Source organism: Adiantum capillus-veneris, chromosome 16 (genome assembly GCF_014529385.1).
Source record: "Adiantum capillus-veneris isolate H3 chromosome 16, ASM1452938v2, whole genome shotgun sequence".
NCBI classification, from domain to species: domain Eukaryota; kingdom Viridiplantae; phylum Streptophyta; class Polypodiopsida; order Polypodiales; family Pteridaceae; genus Adiantum; species Adiantum capillus-veneris.
This window is the reverse complement of record NC_140946.1, coordinates 60,536,741-60,552,370: the sequence shown is the minus strand read 5'-3', so window position 1 is coordinate 60,552,370 and position 15,630 is coordinate 60,536,741. Positions and strand designations below refer to the sequence as shown.

Here is a 15,630-nt window from a genome sequence, read left to right as displayed (position 1 = left end):
ATCTTTACTGGCAGTGGCAAAAAGTTCCCTTCCTAGCTGAAAAATAGAAGTGTAGATGCAGGATATTTAACCCCCTAGACTGTTTTGAAGGAATCATATCATCCATTGCGAGCAATCTCAAGCCTTTCTTGCTTGCATTTGCTTTCCAAGAACAGTTCTCATACGCTTCATAATATTGTCACGGTCTTCTGCGGTCTGAGTTTCCCACTAGTAATATAATATATCGCCACAAAATAAATGCACACACCTCGGTTTTTTGGGTTCTTTTTTTTTGCAGGGGGTGTGTGTGGTGAAGGGAGCTTATAATGATGTTAGTGGGTATGTCATAGCTTTTATAAGATCTATGCATGATGGAGCTGATAGTTTTGTTGTGTTGTGGATGGCAATATTAAATCTAATAAAACTATTCATTGTAGATGAATGTGGGCTTTTCCTGATTCATCATGGAGCTGATAGATTTATCGATGTTAGGGATGGCAATTTTTTTCTCTAATAAAACACTTGATTAGATGAATGTGGGCTGTTACTGGTTCTGAGCATATGTTTGGCTTTCTTTGTACTCTACTTTGTCTCATTAGATATCTTGAAGATACTTTCTTTCTAAATTAGGTGGTGAGAGAGTATCTATCACATAGGAATATTATGCAGAAATTTGTGGCCGAGTCAAAAATACATTTTTCTAGGTGGTCCGTGGGTTAGTTTCTTTTCTCTTCTAAACATTTAAACTTCTGTCTACGCAGGTAAGGATTACGAAGATGTATCGTGATGGAGGAGTCATTGTGGGTATGTGTGGGGATGGTGGAAATGATTGTGGTGCATTACGGATAGCTCATGCCGGTATTGCTCTTAGTGAGGCTGACGCATCTGTGGTGTCTCCTTTCACTTCCAAAGACAAATCGGTGATTTCTTTCAAACTATTATTTCCGCAGAACAAACTCCCCCCCCCCCCCCCCCCCCCCCCCCCAAAGCTCTTTCAATCTGGGGCATGTTTGTGTTGCGCATTGTGAGTGCACACGTAGGCAATTAGGTGTTATCAAAGGTATTGAGAGTTACATTGCTGTCATGTAATTCACAATTTGCACTTTGCCTAAGAGCTTTTACCTGATTCAGGGTTTGACACTTTGTGCTAGATATTATCACCAGTTGACTTGCTTCGAGAAGGACGGGGAGCTTTGCATACGTCTTTTGCATGCTACAAATTCCTCATTATGTATGGATTGACATTTTCCATTTTCAAACTTTGCAGCTACTGGTATGTATTGCAATAATTATTATGTCAAATTAGATTTGGTTGTTTTGTAATAGCTAATGCCGACTTTTAGATAGAAATGTTATGGTTTGGATTGGAATAAGTCAATTCTGAAGGTTAATACTAGTAAGCAGTAAGCAAAGCAATTGTAAAGTCCAAAATCTTGCTTTGCACACCCCTCAAATCTTGCAGCTAAAGGCTCTAAATCTCCTCAGGAAGTGCTGTAAACGGCAGCCAGTCCCCAAAAGTGCGGGCTGGACCCTCTGCCATGGGACCCCAAGAGACGTGAGGTCGACTACCAACCATGTGACCTTGCTGTGTGCTGACCAAGGGGTTCCATGTAAGTGGCTACCTCAAGCATTCCTCAATGCATGAGGGCTAGTGCTACTCAAGGCCAGTACACAGCTGCTCCCAAGACTGAAGCAAGCTCAAAGCAAAATGGTCCTCTCATCACCTTCTCAGGCCCACTCCACGCATTTATGTGAAAATCTAGCAAGTGGAAGAGCTCCATGTGCCGCGCATCTGTGGGACCCATGCACGAATCCGGTGAAGCAACAGCTCCTTCTAGGGCTCCTCCCCTGGAAGGAGACCTTTGACAATGAGTTTCCCAAGGCGGGCTCTGCTCTGTCGTGTTGGGTCGATGATCCCTAACCCTCTTTGAGAACAAGGTAAAGTAATAACGTGCCATGAAACTTTGGCCCGAGAAAATTGTGTCTTGCCCTGACGACAAAAGGTTCTTGATCAACCTCTGCAAATGGCTGAAGCAAGAACTCGAGAAAATTCAGCAAGACGTGATGTACCACATGGTAGCCAAAAGCACCTGGTTGGCCACTGCAGCCTTCCCAGCAAGAGAAAGCCGTGCGGAACCCCTATGGAGCAGTTTCCTCTTGATGGACAGGAGGAGGCGAGCAATCTGCTCCTCTAGTGACAAATCCAGACCAACCTAGGGCTATCCACCTAAATCCCTCTCCAGGCGACTAATCGGGCGTGGGAGCATGACCAACCTTGAAAGTCATTGTCTTTCGCCAGTTAATCAATGCTCCTGATGCACCACATAACACCTCAAGAGGCTGCTCACACTTGTGCAAATTGGCCTCCCGGCCCTCTAGAGACATGCCTATGTCATCGGCAAGCTCAACGTCCAACAGCTCATCTCCCGAATAGGTAGCTGTAGTCCATGCCGACCAATCTCGTGTGAAGTCAAAAATCTACTCATCGCCTCAGCATAGAAAAGGAATGGGAAGGGGGCAAGAGGGCATCCTTGTCGTACCGATGGTGTGAGCATGAAACTTTCCCTTCTTCCCCCTGCCAGCAGCACCTGGTTGTGCGTACACTTGTAGAGAGATGACACCCCTCTAATCCATGCATTTGAAAATCCCTTCCGGCGTATAGTGCCCTCAAGGAAGCCTTCTCAAAGTCGAGAAGAATCACCACAAGATCCTCTCCTCGGAGACGAGCGAGAGCAATCGCCTCCCAACAGCTGAAAATGTTGTCAAGGATGCTACGCTCCTTGACAAAACCAATCTGTGTCTCATGTGTGATGCTCTCGAGTAGCGGTTGAATTCTCAAACTTAGAGCCTTTGCTAGAATTTTGTAGGCTGAGTTTGAGAATGGTGATGGGCCATCACTGCCGAATCTCGTCCAAAGAGCCCCCATCCTTGGGGATAAGATAGATCAAACCCTCACTCATGCTATCTGGCATCTCCCAAGTGTGTAGAATGTGCTTGGAGGTAGGAGGGGTGAATCTATCCAAGATAGATCGTTCAACGCTAGTGACCAGATCTGTGACATGGGCGGTTCAATATGCATTTTGACAGGGACTACTTTCTGGAATCATGCGCCAGTGATTCTTACTTTGTGAGATAGACAGCCGAGTGGCAATCTCATGCTATGCATCCTGGAGAGGATTTTGTTGGATATAGAGCTCAAAGAGCAGGTTGTGGCATTGTGGATGGCGAGTATGGACACACTGGGCGATCTTGCTACTAGAGCGGCCACTGGCTGAGTTGAGAATGGTGATAGTCCGTCATTGCCAAATCTCGTCCAAAGAGCCCCCCTCCTTGGGGATCAAACCCTCACTCATGCTATCTGGCATCTCCTAAGTGTGTAGAATGTGTTGGGGGTAGGAGGGGTGAATCTATCCAGGATAGATCGTTTTACGCTAGTGACCACATCTGTGACATGGCCGGTTCAGTATGCATTTTGGCAGGGACTACTTTTCAAAATCATGGGCCAGTGATTCTTACTTTGTGAGATAGACAGCCGAATGGCAATCTCATGCTACGCATCCAGGAGAGGATTTTGTTGGCTACAGAGCTCAAAGAGCAGGTTGTGGCACTGTGAATAGCGAGCATGGACACACTGGGCAATCTTGCTGCTAGAGCAGCCATTCCTTGTGGAGTCTAGTCGTTTCTTTCTCTAGGAGTCTGCAGCCCGCTTTGCTGTGGCTCGAGAGGAGAAGTGGCTCAGCCGGCGTATTGCTTCCTTACAACAGATGCAGGAATGTCACTTACGTAGCCCTTGGATGGAGGAGCAAATGTAGCAGGTAGGCTTGACAGGAGTTAATTACCGTTGAGGAGTGACGCCACGAGTTTCTCTCCATCGTCAGACATCTCAATGGACTCAGGTGGGAGACGGGGTTACTTGTGAGTTTTTTGAGATGTTGGGTCCTTGTCATACGCATATTAGTGTCTGGCGATTGAGGATACTGGATGGGTCTGTTGCCATAGAGCCCGATGATATGCGCGTAGTTGCTATTGACTTTTAGTGTGAGTTGCTTTCAATCGAGCCACGATTAGAGCTAGGATGCATGCAGAGAGCAGGCGTCCACACAGATGCCTTGTTTTGTCACTGAGGAGATGCACTAGAGGCGTGAGAGGCCACTCCAACTCGAGGAGCTTTAGGAGGCTCTCAGGGCACTCCCCTGTGGGCATAGATGCCTTGCTTAGTCACTAAGGAGATGCGCCAAAGGCTTGAGAGCAGTGTAATAGGGAATGGGCGGAACGCAGCCCAAACATTCCATAACGACGTTCCAAACGAGTCCCGTTCCCGAAATGAACTGGGAAAGGAACACCATTCCGGAACAAGGTGTAACTGGAAGCGGAATAGGGGGGAAGGGGGCGGAACGAGCAAAAAAGTAGGCATTTGGGGGCAGATTTGGGCCTATTTGGGGGAACATATTTGGGGCAGTTTGAGGGCAAGTTTGGGGTTGTTTAGGAGTTGATTTGGGACTAAGCTGAATGGAGGTAATTCAAGCCTTACTTTAACCGTTCCGGCTGCGTTCCCTTTCCGGGTCCCCCTCCTCCTCCCCGTTCCCGTCCCGTTCTGGATCCTCCCGTTCCTGTTCCCCGTTCCCATTTCGGGTAACTATGCTTGAGAGGCCACACTTGTCCGAGAAGCTTTAGGAGGCTCTCGAGAGATGGGTCACCAAGAAAGCATGTGAAGTCTTAGTCAAAAAAATGCTATTGCTGACAAATGTCAAAACTGCTTAGCCCTTGGGGGACTGACTCAAAAGGAGAAGCCTGCACCAAAAGTGGTGCCCTCGGGTGGGGCTGTCCTTGCTGAGTGAGTCGGCTCGTGGAAAAAGTGCCACCAAGAGACCTTTGAGTTGTTGAGTAGTGTCTTGTCCCTTGAGCCGGTGGTGGAGTGTGAGACGGGGGCTGGAAGATGAGGCTCAGGGTTTGGTGGGTGAGATGGGAGAGGCCCCGGGGAGGGGGAGATGGAGGCAGGGCGGTCGAGTCGGCGGGCAGGGAGGAGGGAGGGGTGGTGGTGACGAGGCTAAGGTGGAAGGAGTCTCCTTAGGCATATCGTGTTGAAGAGTGTCAAAATGGTTCCTTGTAGGAACCGAATGCTGCTGGCCTGTCGTAGGTTGGCCACTAAGGGGGCTTGTATGGCGAGCCTGTCCTTGACGGCGACGACTTTGTGCCTGTTGTCAGCCATTAGTTGACTGCACACTCGTCTTGCTGAAGAGGTGCTTGCGTGTGCACCTTGAGTCCTTGTCTGGTGTGCCTGGCCAGTATCGGTAGGCTGAGTTTGTGGCAGTTTCCAAGACTCTCCTAATCTCGGAATCAATCCTCGATAAAAGCGGGAGCCGAAACCCTAACTGTAACCCTAACTCTGCGCCTGCTCACACAGATCACGCTACTGTTGCTGCACACCTGCGCACGAACAGCTCTAGCTCTGTCTCTCTGTCTCTTGCTACAATTGCTGCTCACCAGCACGCGAACAGTACCAGCTGACTCTCTGTCTGTTGCGAAAGCTGCTGTTGACTCTCTGTTTGTCGCTGTTGCTGCTACTCACCAGCGCGTGACTGCTACTTGTCTGTCCACACACCAACGCGCTCACACACCTGCACGCTCAGAGAGCACACACTTGCGTGCGACTCCCACGATTTCTCTGCACGCACCCTCCACACACACTTTCAAGCATACTAACTCAAACAGTGAATTGTCACTCACTACACACACACACACACACACACACACTGTAGTTTACTTATGATAAAAATCAGCCTCCCTCTCAATTTTTGGGCGCCCTCCTCATGAGTGAGACTTTTGGAATTGTGTGTTGACCTGCAGATTGCTCTCCTACTGCCATATGTCCAGTTTGCTCCTTTTGGTTTAATTTCTAGTACCCACCAACTTATAAAGTTGTAAGTGACTTGCCGAGTGGCCCAAATTCCATTTTGGCACACACAGGCCTCCATACTTGTCATAATTCAATGCTACCTGGCCCAACCAGTCCCAGTCTGACCGACCTACATTCCCAATGTGAGAAACCCGTTTGGTCGCAACTGTTTCACACTGGCCATGCGATGTCCGCTTGCATCTTTTCAAGGGTTTCCGGGAAAACAAGTAAAACTAAAATAAATAAAATTATGTAGTACATATTTAGAGAAGGCAATGAGAAAAATACACCTCGTGGTGACATACCCCACCCTTGAAATACTGCAAGCAACCTCGCTTACGTGCCAATAATACATGCTGATATCTCCTGATATCACATTTATTTATGATGGGAATCAAAGATATACATGCTTCCAGAATGTAGCGTTGGACGATTAAACAATCCCACCAACCTGGCTACCACACATATATTAAGCATATAAGTTTTTGGTGTACTCTCAAGGACAAGCTTCTTTAGTCAAATGCTGCATGGAAAGAGTAGAAACAATTGCTTACCTACTCCTTTGATCATCATGAATCATGCTCTCACATTGCTCCATAGAGCTACATCAAGCCACTGTGGGTTCCATCTGAAAGGCTTCAAGATACAATGCAGCAACTGAGGTGAAATCAACCAGTTCGGACTCTTCCATCCATTTGGCATCCAACGATGGATAGTTCTTGAACTTCACCAAGTAGCGTCTTGCAACCTTTCCTCTTAACCTGCCTTTCCTAATGTGCCAATATTTGTTCAGGAACAAGAATCTCATCCAATTCTTCCACTTCGGGCTGTTCCTCATCAAGCATATTCTTTGGCACATCACCAACAAAGGGCCTTAGCAGGTTGACATGAAATGCATTATGTATTTTCCAGTCTTTTGGTAGCTTCAACCTGTAAGTTACATCGTTGATCTTTCTCGAAATCTGAAAAGGACCATAATATCGCATATTGAGCTTTGGAAACAAACGTTCCTCGCCTTTCCTTTTCCTTAACTTGGCCTTTTCAAAACGCAAGAGTATCTAATCACCAAGTGAAAAGACAAGTTCACGACGGTGACGATCAACAACTTTCTTTTGCTTTGCCTTAGTCTTCTCGAGAGCAATCTTTATCTTCCTATATGTTTCATCCATATCTTGCACATATTTGTCTGCCTCAAATATCTTGTTTCTAGTTTGCAAAATGGGTGGGATTTTATTCCCTCCTTCCACTGTCTCAAATGATGCCTTGTCTGTTGATGTATGCACAGTGTTATTGTAAGCATATTCAACCAATTGGAGATGATGTTCCCAAGTTGCCTTGTGTTTTGATACATAACATTTGAGCAGATCTAGGACAATAGATTTTGCCTCTTCCATAAGTTTGTGCATGAAACGAAGATGAGAACTTTAGCGTAGTGCCCATGTTCTCAAACAATGCCTTCCAGAAAAGACTCCTCATATGTAGATCCCTGTCAATGACAATTGATTGAGGCATCCCATGATACTTAAAGATATTGCTCATGAATATCTTGACAATGTGTTCTGGCTTTATCTTCTTTGTAATAGGAATGAAATGGGCTTGCTTACTGAACCTATAAACAATAGTCCAAATCCCATCATTGCCTGTTTGCGCTCTTTGAAAGATCAAAGATAAAGTCCATCCCTATGCTTTCCCATGGCCTATCAGGGATCGGCAATGGCTGCAACAATCCCGGTTGCTTTTGCCTGCCAAATTTGACTTTTTAGCATACCAAGCATGATCTTACAAATGTGTCAACATCTTGACGCAAAGCTGGCCAATAGAAGAATGCCTCAACCCCTTTCATTGTCGCATCAATTCCACGATGCCCAGCATCATGACTTTCCATCAAAACCTTTGGCCGCAACTGTTTAGTAACGCATAACTTTCCATGCATCATGAGAAATTCATTCTTAAGTATCTAGTGTTCATGATGTTGCCCATCAATACGCTGATGGTAAATCCTTGCAAAATCTGAATCTTCAACATATTATGTCTTCATTTCGTCTAGTTCACAATGGTATGGAATTGACATTGCCGAAATTTGGGACTTCCGTGACAACGCATCAGCCACCACGTTCTTTTTCCCTTACACATGCACAATCTGGACATGGAACATTGACAAGATGTTTGCCCATCGCATGTGTTTCTCAGACAACTTCGTTTGTGTAGAAAGTATCGCAAGGTTTGATGATCTGTTTGGACAACAAAATCAGCCCCTAACAGATAGTGTTTCCAACTAGTGGAGCGTGAATTATTGCCAATAGTTCTTTCTCATAAACTTGCAAGTTCTTTTCGGTCTTCAAAAGAATTCTGCTCTCATATGTGAGTACTTGGCCATTCTGCATTAAAACTGCACCAAGACTGTGGCCATAGGATCACATTGAACCACAAAAGGTTTCGTAAGATTTGGCAAAATGATTATGGGATCTGAAGTCAGCTTCTCTTTCAAGTGTTTGAAGGCTAGAATTTCCTAGGCTATCCACTTGATAGTAACTCCTTTCCCTTGTAGTGCATGGAGTGGAGAAGCAATCTTAGCAAAATTTTGGATGAACCTCTTGTAATAGGAGCATAAGTCTAGAAAGCTTCGAATATCATATACGGACTTCAAGTCTGGCCATGACCTAATTGCTTCCACTTTGGCGGGATCCATACGTACCCCATCCTTTGAAACAATATGCCCAAGGAAGTGAATCTCTTCCAAACAGAATTCACTCTTCTTCGCATTAATGAATAGCCCTTTCTTGCGTAGCTCATTGAAAATTGTGGTCAAGGGATCCCTATGCTCCTCTTTAAACTTTGAACTGACAATCATGTCATCAAAGAACATACCACCGAAGTTTCTATGTGGTCTAAATATTATGTCTATCATTCTATAGAACGTGGCATGAGCATTTGTGAGACCGAATGGCATGACAAGAAACTCATGGAGACTACCCAAAAACATTCAGATGCAAAAGGCTGCACAAATCCAACATCCGTGTGCATGCAATAAGATCTGTCCAAGCCTGCAATTACACACTCAACATGTGTGAATGTCCTGTGGTGTTATCAAATAAAGCGGGCACATTGTTAAAGTCACCACAAAGTAGAGCATTAGAGAGCCATGGATAAGAAGGCATTGCATTCCATAAAGAAGCCCGTTTCCCCGAGGTTGTATTCGCATAGACGCCACCATAAATTTGACCATTGATTATACATTGAACCACCATCCAACAACCCATTGGATCATTGTTCGCAAGAATTGGCTGTAGCTCATGCCTAACCCTAGTCAAAACACCTGAAAAGCCCGATAAACCAGCATATGCTATCTAGTAGCTGGCAAAATACTGACATTGCCCACCAAATTCATGTTGATTGTGCTCTTGCAAAACAACAATCTTTGCCTTACATGTTTGTACGTAATGCCAAGTTAATCTCCACTTGTCAGGGTTGCATAACCCATGCACATTATATGAAATGCATTTTATACAACTATGCATTTGAGAGAGAGGCAAAGGAAGGAAGGGACTAAGTTGACGTGCCCATAGGCACATCAACATCAAGAGGCCGCAACTCGAGTACAGCATTGTGTATGCCTGCATCAAAGGAAGTAAAGCCTGCACGTGATGAAGAAGCCTATGAATTACCACATCTATGTAAGCGTGTACCACCTTGTTCCATGCATTCGCAAGAGTGCGATTGTCATTACAAGGAAGAGGTTTTTGCACCGCAGATTTTAGAGCAAGAGGTACATAATTACGAGGAGAAAGCTGTGGGCGTATTTTAACGGCCTTCTTGGGGGTCAGCCAAGGAGATCCTTCCCTTGAATCCACATTCTTTCCCTTATTCCTAGTGTCATGTGCAGATGCAAGCTTTCCTTTGCTCGCAGCATCCTCGCCATGGCACCCTCCCTTTCCCTCATCGAGTCTCTGCCCCCCGACTTGATCTCCTTTTGCCTTTTGCGCCTACAATCGTCCAAGGACTTGGTTGGGTATGTTTAAGTGTGTATTTGTGTGTGTGTGAGAGAGAGAGAGAGAGAGAGAGAGGCATTTGTTTGTGTGTGTGTGTGTGTGTGTGTGTGTGTGTGTGTGGTGTGGACAACCTCGTGGTACTGCGCAAGTCCTCTCCTGCCGGCAGGCTGTCGTGCCAGTCTCCTACCCCCTGTCCGCCATGCGAGTCTCCTGCCTCGTGTCCGCCACGTGAGTCTCTTGCCCTCAGCCTCTCATGTGAACTTCTTGCGCCTATGCAGACTTTCTTCGGCAGCTTTGGAGAAGCTCAGCACGAGTGTGTAGGCCTGCCTGTAGTGGGTCTGTGTGTGTGTGTGTGGTGTTTCTGTGTGTGCATCGAAATCGAAGACTCTTGCCCAGCTCTGTCGCGTGAATGCTTGCCCCAGCTTGGTCGCAAGAATTACCTCGACCTGCTATAGCCTCGTACGCAGAGTTAGCTATCCAATGATTACTAGCGGTTTTGTGCCCTCCCCCCCCCCCCCCCCCCCCCCCCCCCCCCCCCCCCCCCCCCCCCCCCCGCGCGCGCACGTGTGTGTGTGTGTGTGTGTGTGTGTGTGAGAGTGTGAGGGTTGTCTGCAGCTCTGGTTCGATTTGTGCTTGTGAGCGTGCAGGAATTCAGTCTGCGCAGAGGTTTACTTCAGTTTTTGGTCAGCCTTCCAGTTATTTGTTGCTGCAGTGAATTGCGTCTCAGAAGAGTGAGCACTCGTGGTGCACCCTTTTGTGCAAATTTCTGCAAAACAGAAGCTCGTTCATGTACAGCTTTATGTTTTGTACAGAGAAACTCTGATTAATAAAAAAACTGAGGTAGTAAGTGTGATACTCATAGTCACAAGGGACGCATTCCGGGACGGGGAACGGGGGACGGGGCTCAAATGGATTTTTAGTGTAAAAAAGAGGGCGGGACGGCAAGTGGCGACGGGAAGCCTAAAAATGGGCGTCCCTGTGACTATGGTGATACTAGTTGGTCACGGCAGAAGAAGCTGTATATAAGCGTAGGAAACAAGTCGATCTTTCCTTGATGGATGCTACAAACATCATTAAAGAGTGTTTGTTGGAGGATTTTGCAGATGCTCGGAATGCCTAGGAAGGCCAACAACCCGCTACTAAAGTGGTTATTCCGATTCAGCAGCTTATGAACCCGGTTGCACAATATACGTTGAATACAATTATTTTGTTTTTCCCTGGCAAGATGCCCTCGGCACAAGATGTAGGTCAATGGGTTGATTTCTTGTTCAAAAGACAAGTAGTCCGAGGGGTGTATTTTGGCACCCGTAGGTTTTATGACGTGTTACTGGCAGACATGGACGCTTGTTCCCGTTTGTTGGAAATGTCGCCTTTGTTTTTCAACATGCAAATGACACATGTATTGCTATGGGTGCCTACTAAAGATTATCATAGTTTAATACGACATAAGTGTCAAGTTTGGGTGGAAATAGTCGGTTTCCACGTACTTGGAAGCGTTTCTTGCTTGTTTTGGCTGCTCAGTTCGGCAAAGTGATATGCCCTCCAAACTTTGATACTAATTCCAATAGATTTTGCGTGTTGTAGGATACGAATAAGCCGACGCCATCTGGAATTACAATTAACTCTAGTGATTCAATGGTAGGCAAAAGGCCATTTAAACTTAATCGGGGAAAGTTTACAGGTGCATGTTTGAGCTGTGGTAAATCTACCCATATGCAGTCACAATGCCAAGAGTCTTTGTTTAAATTGCCACCCTCTGCTGTTCCTATTGTCGGAATTCATGCTGCCTCTCCCTCCTCTTCGTCTGTGAGGCCAAAGCCTTGGGATCCTAATGGAAGCATGCAGGTCAAACAAGGTTCTGTTCAGTCTGCTCTTTTCCATTGGCACGTGGTGCCCCTCTTGTGACGAACTGGACGAAAGGAGAAGCCAACTCCTTGATCAAAAGAGCCGAAAGGAGAAGCCAACTCCTTGATCAAAAGAGCAGAACGGAGAAGCCAATTCCTTAACAAAAAAAAAAAAGCAAATTGATTGTCCCTCGGAAATTTTTGAGCTAACTTGAGTTGTTTTGCAGATATGTTGTAATCACGAACGATTACTTTCTTTCAAGAAGGGGGGATCTCACAAACTGCTGACGTGTCAAAGCCCTGAAGAATGGACCCAACTTACAGATGCCGGCCGAGGGGCCTAAACCCTAAGAAGAACAAGTAACAGAAGAAGAAGTCCTACTAACTTATGGGGACCCCGTCCGATAGGGCCCTAGTGACATAAAAGACATTAAAATAAAGCAGGACCCACACAAAGACTTGCGCAGCTGATGACGTGGCAGCAGTACGGACGCTTCGAAAATTGCATTGACTAAGGACGTGGCAGTTGTACATAATTCTGTGATTTACGCTGGCAGCTTTTTGGCATTGCTTTTGAACCAGAAGCTTTTGAGTGTGAACGCTTTTCATGTAAACTGCTTTTCAAGCCAAGGGCCTTTAAATATGAGGTTAGGGCTCATTCTCTGGCATGCTTCCTGGAGAAGGTGCAGAGTTTGGAGTACCGGCTTGTACTGTGTTGATGCAATATAAAGAAATACCGGAAGGGGTGCCAAGGTTTGGGGCCAATACTCTCTGGGGTGGAATTCCGCCACTCCGTGTGGCATGTCGTCTCTCTCTCTCTCTCTCTCTCTCTCTCTCTCTCTCTCTCTCTCTCTCTCAGTTCAGTTGTTATTGAAGTGCTAAAAGTCTGTTCAGTCTGCTCTTTCCCATTGGCACTTGGTGCCCGTCTTGTGACACCTGCAAACACGGGCAATACGACTGGCCACTCACATATGTTGAACTCTGAATGTTCTTCTTGGGATGCTATGGTCGGTAACACAGGTGCTTTGAATCTGAGTCAGTATTCACTCTTCGAAGGAGGGTTATACTTTTACATATGATGCTCACTCTGGATATAGAGCACGATTGGATCGATGGTATGTATTGGGCACTTTGCCATATAATATGTTTGCATGTGATATGAGAATTGATCGCTCCTTTACTCTATCTGATCATTTTCATCTTTGGTTCTTGATCCATTATGAGGCATTGAATACAGATTCCCCGCTTCCTTGTAAGCGGTTGCTACATATTAATAATGCATGTCTTTCACACAAAGCATTCCAAAACTTGATTGAAGCAGTGATTCCTCCACTTGTCTCTCAAATGTTTATTGATGTGGATGTGGCTTGGTATCATTTTGTCATGCAGATACAAGCAGTCATTAAGGATTATGGTTCGTGGTACATGTACCAGTTGAGAGATAAAGTACAGGAAGATAAGGTGACTTGTTAAGCATTAGAAAGTCTTGCAGATACTAGAAGGCTTACTCAGTTGGAACAAGAGGAATTATGTGCAGCAAAAGCTTCTTTGATACATGATAACATGAGGAAACTTGAAAGATGGAAGGTTAGATCGAAACAGTATGCTTTTATGGATAAATGCTGTTCATCAAAGCAGTTCTTTAAGCATTTGCATCATTTGAGGCAATCTATCTCTATCAAAAGGGTTAGGGACGATAGTGGGCAATGGACGGCCAATAAAAATCAATTGGCAGATTTCATGGTGGATCATTCTCAACGGGCTTTTGCCAGGCATGTAGGCTGATACAGAGAAAGCATTTGACACTGTTCATTGGGACTTCATTGCTCAGATCATGACGGCTTTGGGCTTTGGGTCCAGAATGTGTAGGGTAGTCTATTTTCTTTATGAGCATAGTCAATCGGTTGGAAACTGACTCGGTTATGGGATCTTGGTAAATTGGTCAGGCAAGGATGCCCTTTGAGTGCTATGTTTTATGCTATTGCTACTCATCCTTTGTTGTTCTGGACTCCTTAACGGTATATGGCCATTAACATAGATTGGAATTGTCGTCTCGTGATCATTTTGTGGAGCAAGCATATGCGAACCATGTTTTGGCCTAGAAATAGACCTGAGAATGTTCAATGTATTATGGAAGCGCTACATGTATATGGGTTGGCTGCAGGTCTGCAAGTGAATTTCTGAAAATCGAAATTGTTACCGTTGCATCAAATGGATTGGCACTCTGTACTATGGCCAGGTGAGTAAAGCCTGATCAAATTGTGAGGCATCTTGGATATCCGATGGCTTGGTCAATTAATAATGCAAAATTATTGGATTGGGTTGAGAATAGGGTAGTTCTCGTTCGTCGTACGGATTGTTTTGTTCCATTCTGCCTGTCACATTCCGTTCAGTACGTTTAGTACGATCCGTTCGTCGGAATTTTGTAGCCGTTTGTGATTGTTGGCGGCAATTTTTGAACGCTGAAAGTGAACGTTAATGGCCGTTTAGGGAGCCGTTTTGGAGCATATTTGCAACCGTGTACCAATGCCCATTGCATGCTCTCCCTCTCGCATGCATAATGCCCCATGCTCTCCCTCTCCCATGCTCTTCCTCCTCTTATTTAAGCAACTCTTCCACCATGTTCTTCAACACAAGTTACAAGCTCTAGCCTCTCAATGCTCCCATTGAAGCTCTCAAGTGACAAGCTCTCCATCTTCTCTCCCTTGGGTCTCTCCCTCTCAAGCTCCCATTGAAGCTCTCGAGTCTCAAGTGACAAGCTCTCCATCTTCTCTCCCTCTCAAGCTCCTATCTTGGCTCTCATAATTCACGTCTCCCTCTCTCTCTCTCCCCCTCTCCCACCTCCACCCCATCCTTCCAAGTGCCCCCCCCCCCCCCCCCCCCCCCCCCTCTCTCTCTCTCTCTCTCTCTCTCTATAATCTATTGATACTAGTAGCTACGTACTACATAATGCCTCCTCTTCATGAAGCCTTTGAGAAGCATTGCCGCTATTTTGAGCGGGTGGGAGGGGCAAGAAAAACGCTTGCAAGTGGTGGTGCAAATATTGCCCAAAAGGTATGACCTCTTTTGTCACCCGTCCCATCATCCACGTGACAAAGATGGGAGGACAAGCGGGCCCATGTCCTAATATCCCCGAAGATATCCTTGCGGAATGCAAGAGAAAGTACCTTCCAATGAAGACACGCAAGGGTAGAGTCACCTCGGATAAGATCGTTCGCCGGATGTTGATTGCTCCGATTCGGAGGAAGAGGCCTCTCCAACTATGTCCATGGCTACCGGTGCCACCGCGGCCTCATGTGATGGTGGTGCCATCTCCAAGAAGTCCAAGAAGTCCAAGGCGTTTTCAAGTGATGGTGGCCGGCCTCCGAAGATGGCAAAGCAAGCTTCTCTAGCTAAATTGGTGGGTGGATACTCTGGCCCCTTGTCTTTCCTCAAGGAGAGACAAAGAATCGCGGAAATAGAGATTGCCCGCACGGTGATTGAATGCAATCTCTCTTCAATATTCTTCGATTGGAGCGATGGAAGAGGATGATTATAGCGATTGCCGTAGTTGGTCCATGCCAGTGTAACAGGGAACGGGGGGAACACAGCCCAAATGTTCTGAAACGGCGTTTCGGACGAGTGCCGTTCCCGAAATGGAGATGGGAATGGAATGCCGTTCCGGAACGGGGTGTAACCGGAACGGTGTTCCGGCGGTGTTGCGGAATGGGAGGAATGAGGTGGAACATGAGGCGGAACAACGAAACTTGGGTCGGAACGGGCAAAAGTAGGCATTTGGGGGGAAAAAAGTGGGCTTTTGGGGGCAGATTTGGGGCTGTTCGGGGAACATACTTGGTGCACTTTGAGGGCAGGTTAGGGGGCTGATTTGGGGTTGTTTAGGAGTTTATTTGGGACTAAGCTGAATGGAGGTAATTCAAGTCTT

The 15,630-nt window shown here is 46.1% G+C and overlaps 1 protein-coding gene across 6 annotated transcripts in view; it reads left to right on the top strand.

Moving 5' to 3' along the window:
• The window catches only part of LOC147439140 (uncharacterized), a 158,040-nt gene that overhangs the window by 63,359 nt on the left and 79,051 nt on the right, over positions 1–15,630 (top strand). For all 6 annotated transcript variants that reach the window (XM_086485046.1, XM_086485045.1, XM_086485043.1 and 3 more), the window contains 2 exons: positions 741–899; positions 1,131–1,252. In XM_086485046.1, the coding sequence (XP_086341172.1) occupies positions 741–899; positions 1,131–1,252 (281 nt within the window). The remainder of the gene's footprint in view (positions 1–740; positions 900–1,130; positions 1,253–15,630) is intronic.